General features: G+C 42.5%; 1 protein-coding gene across 2 annotated transcripts in view; it reads left to right on the top strand.

Moving 5' to 3' along the window:
- Window positions 1-4,862: 4,862 nt before the first annotated feature.
- The window catches only part of FANCI (FA complementation group I), a 34,897-nt gene continuing 22,192 nt past the window's right edge, over window positions 4,863-17,567 (top strand). The window contains exons 1-15 of one of the 2 annotated variants that reach the window (XM_079954193.1): window positions 4,863-4,899; window positions 5,086-5,156; window positions 6,047-6,141; window positions 7,294-7,366; window positions 8,101-8,231; window positions 9,418-9,574; window positions 9,668-9,725; window positions 10,576-10,617; window positions 11,125-11,248; window positions 11,734-11,819; window positions 12,000-12,132; window positions 13,379-13,471; window positions 13,653-13,789; window positions 14,134-14,314; window positions 14,809-14,896. In XM_079954193.1, coding sequence (XP_079810319.1) covers window positions 6,058-6,141; window positions 7,294-7,366; window positions 8,101-8,231; window positions 9,418-9,574; window positions 9,668-9,725; window positions 10,576-10,617; window positions 11,125-11,248; window positions 11,734-11,819; window positions 12,000-12,132; window positions 13,379-13,471; window positions 13,653-13,789; window positions 14,134-14,314; window positions 14,809-14,896 — 1,387 coding nt within the window. In that variant the 5' untranslated portion in view covers window positions 4,863-4,899; window positions 5,086-5,156; window positions 6,047-6,057. The remainder of the gene's footprint in view (window positions 4,900-5,085; window positions 5,157-6,046; window positions 6,142-7,293; window positions 7,367-8,100; window positions 8,232-9,417; window positions 9,575-9,667; window positions 9,726-10,575; window positions 10,618-11,124; window positions 11,249-11,733; window positions 11,820-11,999; window positions 12,133-13,378; window positions 13,472-13,652; window positions 13,790-14,133; window positions 14,315-14,808; window positions 14,897-17,567) is intronic. The other variant, XM_079954194.1, reaches the window with a different exon arrangement.

Raw genomic sequence — 17,567 nt, 5'->3', positions numbered from 1 at the left:
AAGGAGGGACATTTTTTAAATTGTTTTTGTTTTGTTCTATTAATGTTTAGTTTAATGGGTTTAGGTTGTGTTGTGTATGGTTTATATATTGTACTGTATTTTTTTCCTTTTCTTTTTTTCTTTTTTTTCTTGTCTTTTTTTTTCTTTTTCTTCTCCTCTTTTGTAACTTTTAAAAGTAATAAATATTATTTTAAAAAAATGAACGGAAAATAATATACTGCAACTGACTTTTGGGGTTGGTGTGTTGTGCGACAAGCACACAGAGTGCAATGAGGTTGAGTGTATGTGGGGGGGGGAGGCTCAGTTAATTTCATTGTACACAGGTTGTACATTGACAATAAAGGTATTAAATTAAATGTTTACATATTCTTGTCAAAACTGATGGAAAATGGCATCAGGCAGGTAGAGGCGGAGCTAGCTGCTCCAGCACATGCTGTGCACCCGGGGTTGAGGCTAGCCACCCGCGGGGGTGGGGTGAGCGTCTCAGGGGGGCAGCAATGTCACCCCCCCCAAGATGACACCCGGGATGGACCACACACCCCCTTCCTCCTCCAGTGCAGGCAGGCAGGATCTGCTTAAGGCAAACCCTCATACGTAGGGTTGCCATATTCCAAAAAGTAGAATTCCTGACAACCCCAGAAATAGTGATTTTTAAGCTTTTTGAGCTGTTTCTGATGCTTTTTCCATTGCATACGTCCAGGTTCCCCTCATATTTTGCTGATTCTGTAAAATTCCTCCCCGATGCCATTTTTACACCCAAAAACCAGGACATGTCAGGAATTTTCCTAACATATGGCAAGCCTACTCATACAGGGTCTTGTGAGGTTGCACTATAGGCGGCAGCCTGGCTTGATGTTATTTTTTTATTTGCTTTTTTAAAAAAAATAGTTTAACAACAACGGCCGCAAAAAAATGCAAATGTAACTTGATTCTGTGTTTCCTTTCATTTTGTTATATGTGCACTTTGCTGTTGTTATTCTTTGGATTCATTTGTTTTAAAGGGCATTTCATGTTGCAATTTTAGATTGCTGTGGAACCTCAAGGAGAAGGGGGCATAATAAACAGAAATATTATAAATAAATGGTACTGTGCATGATTTCTTCAAAATGTGGTAAGCCAGCTCTGCTGTGTTTGGGTGGGGGGCTCCTGCTTATTTTGTTGAATGGATCCCTGGACTTCTACCCTATTCTGGCAGCACCACTGGTACACAGTCTCTTTCTATGTAACCAGAACAGAAGATTCTGCTGAATTCTGACCGAAGAGAACAGGACAAAGTGTATATCTTCACTGGTAGTAAAGACAGCAGTGATTATCAACAGTCACTTTTGCCTTCCTCTTTCAGTCTAGAGACCTTCACACCAAAGGGGGCTTCCCAGGGGGCACAGTGCCAAAACGGATGGTGCAACGCTATGCGGAGCTTATGCAGGGCATGTTTTGTAACTGTGTTGAGGCTTTTATTTTTATTTTTTTATATATAGTTACATATTTGAATGAAGTAATAAAAATAAATAAATAAAAATAAATATGTACACCCCACCCCTGAGACCATTCCATTGTAATTATCCAACCTCCCAAAATTTCAACACCTCTTGTGATGGTTTAACCCCTTTCTGTTTTAACAGTACAAATTCTACAATTAATAATAATAACAATAATAATAATAATAATAATAATAATAATAATTTATTATTTGTACCCCGCCCATCTGGCTGGGTTTCCCCAGCCACTCTGGGCGGCTTACACAGAGACCAAAAATACACTAAAATGTCACACATTAAAAACTTCCCTGAACAGGGCTGCCTTAAGATGTCTTCTGAATGTCAGGTAGTTGTTTATCTCTTTGACATCTGATGGGAGGGCGTTCCACAGGGCGGGCGCCACTACCGAGAAGGCCCTCTGCCTGGTTCACTGTAGCTTTGCTTCTCGCAATGAGGGAACTGCCAGAAGGCCCTCGGCGATGGACTTCAGTGTCCGGGCAGAATACCTCCCATATCTCCTCAAAACCATTTCTCCTGCATATTCCCCATCTTACCTTAATAGCACATGTTAATTTAACATTAACAGCTATATCCCGCACCTCTTTATACCATTCTTCCATTTTATATTCACCTTGCCCCTTCCACTTCCTAGCTGTAAAAATTCGCGCAGATGTCAATAAATTTGTGAGCAAGTCCTTCATAGCCTACGAATCTCTCCCCCCCCCCCCATGTGTTGAGATTTAAGGATTTGAATTCCAATATCACCAGAACTGTGGTTGGAAATTAGTTCCCAATGTGAGGCAGGGAGAAAGGGGGGAGAGAAGAGGTACAGACTATTTATTGATAGAGCTGTGTGAACAAGGCATGGATGGGGTTCAGCCAAAAGCCACTCAAATCCCCCTCCCAAAAAATCATCATGATTTAGCATCTAGAGATTTGAAACTTGTATGAATTATATTAGCACACAGTGCTCGCAAAGCAACTGTTAAGCAACTGCATGTCTGAACCAGTCTTCAGGGCTGCTGCTTCACGCAACCAACTTGGAAGGGTGTTTTGTTTTTTCTAAAATAAATTGGTGCAAACTCTTTTAGCACGTGAAGATACAATAGATTGACTGTAGGAAAATGAAGCAAACTGGCTACTGGCTTCCAGTGCTGTGGCAAGTACAGTATATAATCCACATTTGGGCACCCCCTCCCAATATAACCTAGATGGGTACAGTAGCAAAAAGTGAAAAATTGCTCCTTAGTCTAAAATTACCTAATTGCACCACTGATGGCTTCTGTTCTCTTGTGTTAGCTCCCATCTGTGAACAGTTCAGGCTTTTGTGGAAAGCTTCAGAAATAAGCCGGTGTGTTTGCAACAAGAAAGGCCACTTAGGTTAATCTCTGCTTCCTTTTAAACATAGGTTGAAATCGCCTCATGGAACAAAGGCTTCCCCTTGTTGCTGGGTACTTAGGGGTTTTGTACAAAATGATCCAAGCCACGCGTGAGGCAAGAAAGAAATCCAGGAAAAGGCCAACCTGCAAGAAGTGTTACCCTCACTCTGATTTGGTTTCACGATGGTGATATTATTATTATTATCATCCTTCCTGGCAGATCTTGAATGGGCTTTCTGTCCGATCTCTTAGCAGTGAAGAAAAGTCACTCAAGGGTTAAGGCCACAAGGGACAACAGCAATTGGAACAAATGTTATGTAAATGAAATGTTTTTTAAAAAAATCAGATTGTTTTGCAGAGAGAGGTTGGATGAGGTCAGGTCAGGACAGAAGCAGATTCCCAGGTCTTGCTGATGTGACCATCATTTGGGATGGTGGAAGAGAGAATATGACAGAAGGACTATGGGTTGCTTTTAATTAACGTATACTCAGAGTAGATCCACTAAGATAAACAGCCATTTGGATCCATTAATTTAAGTGGGCCTATTCTGTGCGGCTTAATACAACACTGTACAGTGGTACCTCAGGTTAAGAACTTTATTCGTTCCGGAGGTCCGTACTTAACCTGAAACTGTTCTTAACCTGAAGCACCACTTTAGCTAATGGGGCCTCCTGCTGCCGCCGGAGCATGATTTCTGTTCTTATCCTGAAGCAAAGTTCTTAACCTGGAGCACTATTTCTGGGTTAGTGGAGTCTGTAACCTGAAGCGTATGTAACCCGAGGTACCACTGTATACTTCACTGCCATCAGCAGAACCTACTGGATGACACCCATAGCCCAATCTAGTCCAGTCCCCTTATAAAGCCATTCACGTCAGTGACCATCCCTGCCTGCCTCCAGTGGAAGTGAGTTCCATAGTTTAATTACGTGCAGTGCTAAGAAGTATAGTGGTACCTTGGTTCTCAAATGCCTTGGTACGCAAACAAATTGGAACCCAAACACTGCAAACCCAGAAGTAAGTGTTCCGGTTTGCAATTTTTTTTCATAAGCCAAACATGCTCCGTTTTGAATGCCACACTTCCATTTTGAGTGCCACACTTCCGTTTTGAGTGTTACGCTGAGGTCTGTCTGTTTTTGCTATTTATTTTGCGTTTCTGTTTTTGCGGCTTTTTTGTTTTTGTGACTGTGTGGAACCCAGTTCAGTTACTGACTGACTGATTGTGTGACTGCAGTACATTTTTTACTGCTTTCATTTTATGGATCAGTGGTCTCGTTAGAGAGTAAAATTCACATTAAATTGCTGTTTTAGGGGTGGTTTTTAAAAGTCTGGAATGGATTAATCTATGTTGCATTCCATTCCATGGGAAAGTGCACCTTGGTTTTGGAATGCTTTAGTTTTGAAACAGACTTCCAGAACGTATTAAGTTTGAGAACCAAGGTACCATTGTAATTTCTTTTATCTGTCCTGATTTTCTTTCAGCATTCAGCTTCACCAGATGATTTCTTGTGTTCAGAGGGAGAAACACTTTTCTCTATCCATGCATAATTGTATAAAAAGTACCAACAACTTGCTAAAAGCAAGAAGCCCCAAGCACTGCAACCGTTTTTCATAGGAGAGTCTATTTAGTGAGCGTCCCTTTAATCTGGTTTCTGTCCCTATCCCCGCCTTTTCACAAATCGGCAGGCAGCAAGCCTCGAACGCGCGACCTTCCCATTACCGCGCCGCCCACCCCACGCGCTGCGCCACAGCACCATCCGGGGACTTGGCTTGCCGCGGCGGCGGGGGGGGGGGAGGAGGAGAACAACGGCGAAGCGGAGGCGGCGCATGGGTTGCCTAGGGAAACGGAAGCTGTTCAGAGAGGGGCGGGACTCCGTTGCCGGGGCAACGCCGACGAATGTTCCAGGCGGGAAATTCGGCGCTCGGGGAAGTTTTGAAAGAAGGGGAGGCCGGGAAGCCGCGCCTGAGGCAAAACAGGGACGAGGGTCGGCAGCGGGAGGGGGCGCGGACGTGAGAGGGTCACGTGGCCGGGGTCGTAGCCGAAGGTGGGTCACGAGGCTGAGCGGTGATTGTTGGTCATTAGCCAAAAAAATGACAAGTATTTATTTTGGGGGGGAGGCTTCCTTTCAGCCAGGTTAGAAAAAAAGGGGAAGGTGAAACGGTGTCTCTGAGCATGTGGAGAGTGCCTCTTTTGTTTATAACGGTTTCTGTACCATTTTTTTCCCCTACAGGGAGCTCAAAGTGGCATAAATGATTCCCACTCCCTATATTTCCAGTTTTGTCAGCGTAACAAGCCTGTGAGGTAGGTTTGGCTGAGGGTTGAGATTGGCCTTTTGAGCTTTATGTGTGTGTGGTGTGTGTTGAAACAAGAGTCTTCCTGGTTGGTTGCACCATCATGGATACACCTGTGTCACCCCAGATAGGGAAGCTTGGTAAAAAGGTAAAGGCAAAGGTACCCCTGCCCGTACGGGCCAGTCTTGACAGACTCTGGGGTTGTGCGCCCATCTCACTTAAGAGGCCAGGGGCCAGCGCTGTCCGGAGACACTTCCGGGTCACGTGGCCAGCGTGACATCGCTGCTCTGGCCAGAGACAGAGCCAGAGCCGCACACGGAAACGCCGTTTACCTTCCCGCTGGTAAGCGGTCCCTATTTATCTACTTGCACCCGGAGATGCTTTCGAACTGCTAGGTTGGCAGGCGCTGGGACCGAGCAGCGGGAGCGCACCCCGCCGCAGGGATTCGAACCGCCGACCTTTTGATCGGCAAGTCCTAGGCGCTGAGGCTTTAACCCACAGCGCCACCTGCGTCCCTAGGGAAGCTTGGTAGAAGATGTGAAAAGAAACCCAGCGGTTGCAGCAAAGTTGTGGCAAGTGGCTGTACGTTTGAATACTTTCCCACTCGCTGCAGTCATACAAAAATACAAAGTCAACCCCAGCATGTCATTAAGGAATCATCCAAACTTCAATTCCACCCCACCCCAACATATATAATGCGTTTTTTATATTGGATTCAAACACATCCCCGCTTGTAGTTCAGAGTGGTGCAGTCCACAAAAAGCTTTACAGTTTGAGGCTGCTGTTTGCATCAATTTACCTTTCGAGGCCTTAGTGACAATCTGAGTTTACTTTGTTTCTGTAGGTTAAAACTCTTTTTTCTAATTTTACAGATCACAAGTTTTTTTGTTGTTTTGCCAGCTCTATTAACAATGGACCAGAAAATCCTGACCTTGGCGGCAGATGAAAAAGCTGAGCAACTTCAGGCATGCCTGCAAAGCCTGAAAGAAAATGAGGTGAGCTGTTGTGATTCCCACAGTATTTCGGGGGGGGGGGATCCACTGATAGTGCCCTTGTTTGGGACTGATTGTAAAGAGGAAAAGAGAACCTGTGGTCCTGTGTATGTAGCTGAACTCGCAACTTCCATCAACCCAAAACACATAGAGAACCACTACTATCCCTACATTTGGACATTGCTCATTCTCTTCAGTGTATTTGTTTCACCATCATGGCTTCCATGATCAGTATTTTTGTGTCCAAATTGTGAGGCATCCATATATAGTACATTAATGGACCTTTATTCATAGTGTGCTAATTGCACGAGTTGCAAGTTGCTAGATATTTGTATTTATTCCTGTTGTATTTCTGTTTCCTTCTACTAACTCATAAGGGGGGTGGGAATTCCCATGCATTCGGGAAAATGGTAAAAATTGTGGTGACTCTGTCAGTGGGCAGCTATGCATCTGCCGTATGCCAAGGTGCTGCAACTTTTGCATTCTGCACTATACAGTATGTTTGTATGTTTTGTATGTTTTTATACGTCTCCCTCCTCCTGTAATGTTACCTCCTGTACAGTTTTATGACAGCTAGATAATGTTGTTTTGCTTCCATTTTTCATCATTGTGTTAAGGTTGCCAAGTCTTTTGCCTTTTACTAACTGCTAATGACAAGTATATCCAATGCCTTTCTTGCTCCTCTTAGAAATCATAGGCAAGTGGATTGCCACTTCCAGTTTTTCATGGCCTTCAAGTGGTTACTGTAGTACTGTATATAATTCACAAAAATGTTTTTGGGAGCATTTGTTCCTCTGTGGTTCTCCCTTTTCATGAACATGGTGTATTTTAACTGCATGTCAGGCTATCTAGTAACAGGCCGTTCATCTAGTCATCTGTGATGAATGGAGGTTGCTTCCAGGTGACCAGGCATGGAGAACTGAAAAAAGTTTAGGGTTAGGCAGCCACAAATGATTAATGTAAGTATGTGTAGGCTAGTAAATATTTTGGATGTATCTGCAAGGCTGTATTAAGAGGACGGTAAATTTATGTGCTTTAGTGATGATTGTATGGAAATTAGTACCTGGTTACACACAGTGTTTCTATTATCATTGGATGTAGAAGCTTAAAGTGATGATAAATGAATCTTGTGCTTTCCCCCCCTTCTTGCTGCAGCTGAAAGGCTTAATCACAAAGCAGGCTTTGAAGGGAAAGGAGATTGGTGCCCTCCTGAGAGGAATCTTCAAAGGTACCACACAATGAGTTGTGATAGACTGATCTATGAATCCTTTTTTTTACCCAACTGTTCCATGTATGACATTGATATCTTACAGTGCAATCCTAATCATGTCTACTCAGAAGCAAGTCCTGTTGAATTGGGTTAGGATTGCAGCCTTAAGCAATTACTTGGGTGTGACTGCAATCCTATGTTCATTTACTTGGAAGTAAACTCAGCTGATGTCAGTGGGACTTGCTACTGAACAGAGAAATATGGGACTGTGCTGTAAAGAATCTTCTAGATTTTTATTTGTGTGTTTTTTTAGAGACATGCGGTGGACCAACTGAATGAAGTGGTCCCCAGACCACAGTTTGGGAACCCTTGTTCTAGACAGTATTGCTTGCAGGTGGGGAGAGTGAGAGTTCTTTTGAACTTGTCCCAGCAGTTGGGTTTCCTGATCACTTAAATGTGCCAGTGTTAAGTAATTCCATGTGGACACAACTGATGTTTACTTGTGAACAAGATGCAGAAATATAGACTATGAAAGGGGATATTTTAATTTGCAGCTTCTGTTAATACAGGGAGACATGCAGAACCCTTTAGCTGTTTAAATTGCACAGAAGAAAGTGGGTAAATGGTCAGAAAAATTATTGAGAGTGTTGGTGAAGTCTAGGCCACCAGCTGCTCTTTTGTCTCTTGTAAGAGCTGTCTTAAAATGTTTGCTCAAGTAACTTCTTTATTGTTTATTGGGAATTCCACTCCAGGTTCTCCTTGCTTCCAACAGACGGGTGTTGTTAGGAGGCTCAGTGTTTATAAGCATTGTGTCCAGTTGGTGGAGTCGGGGGACCTGCATGTGGAAGTTGCGTCTGAAATTATAAGGCTGCTTATGTTAGAGGTAGGAATGATCAAGACTGGTTTCTCCAGCTCAGCAAAGTGTAACAGAGATGATGGTTCCCTTCCACTTCTAGATTCCACGCTTAAATTACATTGCGGTCATCTGCGAATCCTGACTCTATGCATGTTGTGGAACATGCATGTTATCTAGTGGGGCTGATTTTCAAGACACTAAATGTGATTAGAGCTTTAGAGAGCAATCCTTAACTATTAAGAAGGGCAGGTAAGGAAGGGGCTATTTGATACTGTGGGCCTCCTTCTCTGCAGATGGAGGAGTCCCCAGTGTGGTGGAAGAAAGCGGTGCTGTGGTCACTGACTTGCCACCAATGCTCTGTGTGTGGTGGAGCCATGAATGGGACACATTGTGGAGAGGCTGTGATTTTTCCAAATCCAAAGCCTCCTTGTTCCCCAGACACGGATTCTACCCACATATGCACACGCCATTACTCTGTTCATCTCCTTGGTGATGAAATAATTTCTAGGTCATAGGTTTCCTCCTGGTGTTACTCCTGTGCCTTTGACAACAGTTCAGCACAGTGTAATTTTGTAAGTGAGGCTTCTCCTACCACTTAGGTCTATCACAGGAAAGTTTTCATTTGCTCAGTTTCTGTGCTTGAAGTACAGGATCGGGACCCCACTGCACGTGTGCATATTTAACATGATCAAAGGTATCCAATCACCCATTCCCTCTCCCCTCCCTCTCATTATATATAATGGCCTGATGACTTCTTTTTCAGTGTATCTGAAGAAGTGTGCATGCACACGAGAGCTTATACCTAAAACTACTCAGTTGGTCTGTAAGGTGCTACATTATAATTTTTAAATTCTTTTGGAAGGTTTTTAAGAAGAGTCTTTTTAACTATCTTTTTAAAGAATTGTTGTAATTTATTTTGACTATGGCAGACCAACACGGCTACCTACTTGAGTCTACGATCAAAGGTAGTTTGTATAGTTACAACATTCTAGGCCTTCAGGTTGTTTTTAGCTAATGTGTCATGTAATAAATAAGTGATACCGTTAACTTCCTTTCACCCGAGGAAAGACATCCTAGTGTGTTCATGCAACAACTATTTCTAATGCAGCTTTCACTGGCAACTTGAGATTGTATTTTTAAAATACTTTTGTTATTTTAGTCTTGGTGCATATTTTCATATTCATCTTCCCATATCTTGTCCCTGATTTTTCAGGCTCATGAGCTGCCAGGTTCTGCATTGGCTGACCTGGCAACCTCGTTTGTTGAAGCTATCAAAGGTGGCATCTTGCTCAGTGGCAGGTCTTTGGAGCTATTCCCTACAGTTCTGACTGCACTAGCGACAGCTAAAGAGACACTGGTTTATGGGGCAGGTAAGCCCTATCCCTTCTTTCTTCCTTATTTTCATTTGACTAGCAACTTGTCCTAAGTGCCCTTGTACTGTGTGCTTTCTCATCCCTTTCCAGGTGAGCTGAGTGGGGAAGAGTTTAAGAAACAGCTGGTCAATACACTTTGTTCCAGCAGGTAGGCATGTCTTCAGCAGGTCATGTACAGTTCTGTGCTTGCCTTTAGAATTGTTCAGAATGCACCAGTTTTCTGTAAGCAACTCTTTGCTATGTTTTACCCAGTCAAATGTTAAACTCTGGTACTGATTTTTATTGGTGTTCTTACTTGACTTCCACCAAAATGGTGAGTTGCAACAACATAAAAATGCAATAGCAAAACCAGTTAAAACATTTTACAATCAGAAGAACAAGGGTGGGTCCTAAATATATATTTTTAGGTGTCAAAGACCACGGTAAAGTGTGCCTGCATCATTTTAGAAAAGCTATACAATAAAGGTGCCAGGCACACCTCTTTGAGGAGGAAATTCCACAGCTTAGGGGTTGCCACAGAGAATTGCCTCTCCTGGGCTGCCACCACTGAACTTCTGAGGGTGGCAGAATAACAAAGAAGGCACCTTCTGCCAGTCTTAACACCCAAGAGTGTCTGTAAGGAAGGAGATAGTCTTTTCAGATATTTGGGGCCTACGTTTTTAGGGCTTTGAACACCGACATGAGGACCGTGAATCACATCTGGAAATGAACTGGCAACCTGTACAGGGTTGTTGCTTTCTTTTTTAGAAAAGGGGGGCAATTATATGTGTTCTAACTAGGACCCCAGCCAGTAATCTGGCTATTGAAGTTTCTGAGTCATCTTCAAGGGCAGCTATTGCAATTAATCCAACTGTAGGTGCACTGGGGCAGACATCTCTCTCACCACCCCTTTATTTCACAAACTGTCGTGTGTAACACAACTATCCCTGCTGGAAGTATTTTTTGTTAGTACTTTATTTTCTGTTTTCAAACCTTCTGATTGATTTTTATATGGGCAGGTGGAGTTCTCAACATGTGATACATCTCTCCTCCATGTTCAGGTAGCCTCTCTACAATTTTTTTTATTTTCTTTTTTCATTGCTGACTTCGGGAGCACTTACAGAGGTGAGGGGAGAGCAGTTTCACTAGGCATGTCATTCATAATCCATGCTTGCACTTTGGAAGAAGTTCTAGTTGGCCAAGTGTTTCCTAAGTGGGAAAGGTTCTTGATCCAAGGCTAATTTCTGGGATATACCATTTGGGGGCCAGTGTAGTGCAGACAGTATCAGACATGGAGCATGGAGACTTGGATTAAAATCCCCACTTAACCATGAATGATTGTGGGCCAGTCTCAACCTAACCTGCCACACAGGATTGTTGTGAAGATAACTTGAGGGGTGGGGCTGCCTTGAGCCCCTTGGAGGAAAGTTGGGCTATGAATGTAAATCATAAATAATACTTGCTGGTTTTTGTACCGTGGTGTTTGTGGACCCAGAGGCTTCTCTGCTGATGTTTTGGACTGATGATTGGGTAGATGATCTGGACTGGCTTTCATCTTTACTCTGCAGGGATATCCCACTGAGTGCAGAAGAGCTGCAGTTTGTGGTGGAAAAGGTCTTAAGGATGTTCTCTCAGTTGGACCTCCAAGAAATCCCTCCTTTAGTTTATCAGCTTCTGTTGCTTTCTGCAAAGGTAAGCTTTTTGGAAAATTTGACCAGGCTCCGCAAATCTCAAAACCTGGACCCTGCAACTGACATGCAGTAGGTTCTGTGGATGACTCAGATCACATAATGAATGATAATGATAACAACAACAACAATAAGTAATAATACTAATAATTATTATTTATACCCTTCTCATCTGGCTAGGCGATTTCCAATATATATAAAAACATTATCTAACATTAAACATTAACAACTTCCAATTCAGACCAGCATTGCCTAGTCTGATTGTTAGAAGTTTTTCAGGGTCTTGGGGAGAGATCTTTCCTGGTACCTGGTCCTTTTAACTGGAGATGCCAGAAAGTTTTAATCTGATACCTTCTGCATCCAAACATGCACTCCACTACTGAGACATAATCTCTCTCCAAATGTTTGTATGAATGTTTATTGTTACTGTACTTTATTACCGTAATACTGTGGTGCACTTTCTGTTTACTTTGTCTTGTGATCTTTCAGGGCAGCAAGAAAAACATTTTGGAAGGGATAATCAACTTTTTCAATCAGATGGATAAAAAGCAAAAAGAAGAGCAGGGAAATTCAGAGTGAGTCCCCTCTTATATTCTCATTTTTCTGCTCTGATATTTGTTACTCTCTTTTCCCTGTAAGGACACCTTCGATTCTGGGGCAAATGTGTTGTTTTAGTTTCTCTGTGGTTGTCCTTATTCCATCCCTGCCACAACTGTCTTTCTATCTTTGGCCTCTCTGTGACTGATTCTTTTCAGATCAATGGACCTTGAAGAAGCCACAGTGCCCCTGGACCAACTTCGCCATGTGGAAGGCACTGTCATTCTGCATATCGTGCTGGCTATTACTCTGGACCAGGATTTGGGAAAAGAGCTAATAAAATACTTAAAGGTATATCAAATGCATAATGTTGATGCTGAGGATGTCGTTGATATGCCAGATATTGGTAGCATTAATTTGTTTATGCCAATGCTAGATATAGTTTGGTCTGTGTTGATAGCAGTCTTCTAGGACTTGGAATGCCAGTCACTCCTAGAATTCTGTGATGTCTTACCTGCTTTCATTTTTTTTCAGCTGCGTGAAATGCTTGCTGGCTTTGGCACTGTGTTCCTGGTTGTTTTAAGCCACACTTCTTTATGTCTGATTTATAGGGAGCTGTGGTGTAATGTCATCTTACCACATTAAACAATTGCATTGCTGAAAGTGGCAGCTGAAATGGGGGGGGGTGGCTCTGTGGGTCTGATGCTTGTTCCCAGGTTAATAAATTATGACTTATTAAATCAGGAATGTTACATCCAAATGGAGCCCCTCTTTTGCAGAAAGAGAGACACAAAAATCAACGTAATCTGGCAGCCCTGCTTATGTTAATCCAACCACATGGACCTAGTGGCTGGACTTGTGTCCTCTTTTTGGCTCTTTCTCCCTGCAAGACAAAGAGAAAGGGGTAGAAGGGAGATTCAGAATTCAGCTCTGCAGCATTTACACAGCTGTGGGAGCAAAACAGTCCCAAGCGCTGCATTTATAGCCGAGCAGTTTCTCAAAGAGGACTGTGTTAGGAAGGCTATCTGTAAGATGGTCTCTTTTCCTGTAAAAAGGAGAGCGAAAGGCTTTACACAGGCTTGAACCAACTCTGCTGCCTAACCATCCCCATCTTTTGTTGAAGTTTTGGAGAGAAAAGTATTTGGGGCACAAGGATCCAGAGGGGCTTGGAGAATGCTGTGATGGCTTCTGCCATCCTAGTTCAAACTTGGCTTTTGACTTTTGTTTAGAAGAGCTGAACATTCAACCAAAGCTGAGAACTATGTGTCCAAATAACTAAGCCAATGCTAGCTGTTGCAGAAAACACTGAGCTACATGAATCAATGGTCTGAGTCACTATAAGACAGCTTGATGTAGAATAAATTACATGATGAAACAGATTCAGTGACATAGCTGCCAAGCTTAGTCCGCTGAGACAAGAGGAACACTCATGTCCATTATTGGTCTAACTTCCATTCTAACTATAGTTTTAAATAAAAAAGGAAACATTTACTTTATAAATCACAGACACACACACACACACACACAGTATATATATAATCATCTTATTATAAATATGAAGCCCTCTAACTTTCTCCATTTGCTTGATGCTTTGTAGACTGAGCAACAAGGGGATCTTAGCAAGGTCTTGTGTCCCTTCAGCATAACCATTCTGCTCTCAGTGACCAGAATACACCGATTTGAAGACCAGGTATGTCTTTCCCTACTAGCGCTTGACTACATCAGTGAGCCTGATAGAGAATATTTAGGTGGGCTGATGGAGCTTTTAGTTGGCAGGTTTGCTCACGTAATGTTTAGTTCTGGCTGGGACACTCAGTGGTGGAAATTGGACAAGCGTAATCTCTCTTGCCCACTCAACTTTTGTGCTTTAGGTCTTTGACTTTTTGAAATCTTCAGTTATGAGGAGCTTCAAGGACAAGCAGTTTCTTCAGGGCTCCAAGTTCCTGCAGGAATTGGCTCCTCAAAACTATGACATATCTGCCGTGGTTTTGGAAGTTGTGGCAAACAGGTGAGTTTCTGCAGTCTACCAATGAAGAACTTGATGGACAAATTTCTCACTGTTTCTCTTCTCTCTCCTCAACCCCTGGCATTATTCTTTGATAGTAATGCACACATTTAGTAAGTGGGGAGATAAAGATGCTGTAAAGTATTGTTGCCTTTGCAAAAATACCCAGTTCTGCCCATGCCCAAGTATGTACATAAAAGAATCTGCTTATGCCCATCTGGTTCAGCAACCTATTCTTACAGTGGTGAACCGTATGCATATGCAAAGCCCGTAAGCAAATGAATAAAAAGTAAATGTTCTTTTAAAGTTGCTGTCTCCCTCTCCCTTCTTTTAATGACTCCATCCAGTGTGTTTGGTTGGGATCATGTGACTCGGGGCCTGGTGGATCTTGGATTCATCCTGATGGACTCCTATGGGCCAAAAAGAACTTTGGGAGGCAAAGTCGTGGAAACGAATCACGGCCTTTCCAAAACTCCAGCCCAGCAAGCTTGTAAGTTGGGAACTGATCTCCTATTGGAAGCCTTCAAGGTAAGGAGATGCCATTATAGGGAAACAGCTGTGATTTATATTATCTTCTCCAGTTCTTTGATAACATTTCAAGCATTGTTGTTTCTTTCAGTTAAAATTGGAGCCACACTTTTCTTCCTTAAATCCAAAAATGTTTACTTTTACACCATATAAGAGAAGGAATTGCACAGCCCTTGTGCGTTCCTGCACGAGTCACAATTCTGAGCACAACTTATGATTAGGCTGAGCTAAGCACACAGTAGTGATATGCACACATTTTGAGGTTGGCTAGCTGCCTTTGTCTGCCCCAAAAGTGACTGATCCATCATCCTTTGCTGGAGGGGCATTAATTCGGGTGAGGGTCTTTCCTTCCACTTGCTTCATAGTTAGGGCTATGTTAGTCATAGGAGCAATATTGGAGTAAACTTTTTTTTATGGTCTGATAAATCTGCAAGTCTGGCTACAGCCTCAAAAGTCGACCTGTGACTGAATTTTAATGTCCTGTCTGCTTTCAGGTCCATGAACCAATCAGAAGTGAAATACTGGAGCAGGTCCTGAACAGAGTCATCACAAATGCAGGCTCTCCTATCAGCCACTTCTTAGGTAACTGTGAAATGAGCAAATGGGGCACATTATTGCAAGGGAAATCTCATGTCTGTACAGTTCGATAAAACAGCTTCTTGGTTTCTTTCCTCCCTCAACTTAAGAAGGGAGTGGTGCTCCATCTGTTTTCCAGAGCCATAATTGTCTGTCTGTAAGAAGTAGAAGTCTCACATAGCAGTCATACTCTCTTGTGTAAAAAGGTAAAGGACCTCTGGACAGTTAAGTCCAGTCAAAGGTGACTATGGGATTGTGGCGCTCAGCTCGCTTTCAGGCTGAGGGAGCCGACGTTTGTCCACAGACAGCTTTCCGGGTCCTGTGGCCAGCGTGACTAAATTGCTTCTGGCACAACAGAACACCATGACGGAAACCAGAGCACACGGAAATGCCGTTTAGCTTCCCGCTGCAGCAGTACCTATTTATCTACTTGCACTGGTGTGCTTTTGAACTGCTAGGTTGGCAGGAGCTGTGTCAGAGCAATGGGAGCTCACCCAGTCGCTGGGATTCGAACCGCTGACCTTCCGATCAGCAAGCCCAAGAGGCTCAGTGGTTTAGACACTCTCTCATGTACCTTATTGTTATTATGTTTTGTTGTTTTTGAAAAACTGTACCAGTCTTTCCATTTACAGAAAGGGAGTTTATGCAAAGAAAGTCCAAGGGAGTTTTTTTTTTTAAAAAAAATAATATTTATTGAAGTTTCCAAAAAAAAATAAAATAAAAATGAACAACAGAAAAAAGAAGTTACATTATCCAAAAAAGAACAAAACCAGATATAAAATACAGAAAAAAGAAAATACAAGAAAAATAAAAACAAATTAAAAACAATTCCCTCTTTCTCTGTCCTATAGTTCATTTACTTATTTCTGAGATTTCCTCACACCTCCCTCCTTTGTATTTCAATTCCAATAGTTAATTCAGCAAATTTTCCCCTCCTTGTTTTATCTTCGTTCTTTATCTTAAAACATAATATATCATTCTATTTCTCATCTAATTGTCAAGCCATTTTTTGCATATTCCTTTTTAACCTTATTTTTAATACACTGTTTCTGCTAATAGTCCTTAAATTTCTTCCCATAAAATTTCAAAATTTAAACCATATTTATACTTAACTTCCTCAAGCCTTTCTACTAATGCCAATTATTTCATTTCCAACAAATTCCCTGTTATTTCAATAATATCAAGCTAATTCCAAAAATAAAAAGAAGTTCTCCTCAAGTTTTTATCCAACGTCCCTTCTGCCTGGTTTCGGGTTATGTCAGTCCTTTCAGTCTCACGTCCAGTCCATCAATCTGGTGTTCTGATATCCGAGGCTCTTAAGTCACTTCCATGCCCCCTCTGCAGATTTTCTTGTTCATGTTTATTCTTACACCCTTCCCTGTCCCTTGTTGGTTTCTTTCGTGATTTCTTCCCTTTCTTCTTGGGAGGTGGGCTTCGGGGGAACTCCAACCGGTAATAGTCTCCATTTCCTTTCATCAGACTAGCCCATTCCCCAGAGTCCCACTCCCCCAGGTTAGTTTTATAATCCAAAAAGTCGTTGTTCCAGAAATAGCTGTCAACCCGTTCCAGAGTCCCGCCAGAGCTGAAAGCTTCCTTAACTCCAAACACTTCCATAAACACTTCATATTCAATCTTGCAATACTGCAGCTTTTGGTCATGCAGGACTTTAGGTTTCTCCATCTGTATCTTTTGAGGTGCGATCACAACCTCTTCCGTCATCATCTGACCTTGGACTTGCCCTGTCAAGCCAGTTTCCTGAATTAGTTGTTGTGAAGCTTCTTTATCCTTATTTTCTATTGGCTCATATTTACTGGCTATAACAGACATAGAGTCTAGCTTTTCGTTCATTAAGTCCATTTTCTCGTACAGCTGTTGTAGCTTAGCATTCATTCTGCCAAGGTCAGACAACAAGGTTTCTTCCGAACACATTGCTGTTCAAGGTCGGGCAGCTGGTCCCACGGTCTAATTCCCAGGATTGTAGAGTTTCTCTATAAACTGCAGCAACAAATTGACAAGCTCCCTCTAGGGGACACAGTTTCAGTTCACACCCATCTTTAAAATGTATCCAACAAAGGAAAATTTACATTCGGTTTTCAAATACTTTGTTTCCTTAACATGCAAACTGCAGAAAGCGGCATTAAAGTTAATTTATTTCCCTTCTTTTTACTATCTGTCAAAGGTAAACCACTTTCAATCGATGGGCATCTCCAAAACTTTCTGTCCTGACACTCCGCCCCCAGGTTTGGGACGACGGGGGCTTATGTTCCTTTACTCTCTTCCTGCAGGCTTAGAAGATCAAAAAATTTTCCCCCTTTTCCTCTGCTGTCAAGGGGGATTTTGTTGTTTATAAATGCAGGAAATTTCAATCTTTAAGTCAATTTTCCAGGCTGATTAGCTTATAAGATCTTTGCTTCAGTCTATTTACAAAGCGGAAGCCGGACTTCTTGTTTAGACCTTCCCGCTCCGTGTCCAATTCATAAATTTTGTAGTTTTCTTAATCCAGTCTTCCGTTTTTACTCACGGGTACTTGTTTTAGAGTCCAATTGTCATCAGGAAAAAGTCAGCGCTCTCCGGCGATGGCTGCGCGGCTTCCCTCCATGAAAGTAGCAGTCGGTTCGATGCACTGCGCTGCTCACCCCACTCCGCTCCGGAACCCCAAAAAGGGGTTTCCCCGCGA

The sequence above is a fragment of the Podarcis cretensis genome, assembly GCF_951804945.1.
Source record: "Podarcis cretensis genome assembly, chromosome: 14".
NCBI classification, from domain to species: Eukaryota; Metazoa; Chordata; class Lepidosauria; order Squamata; family Lacertidae; genus Podarcis; species Podarcis cretensis.
This window is presented reverse-complemented; position numbering and strand designations above follow the sequence as displayed.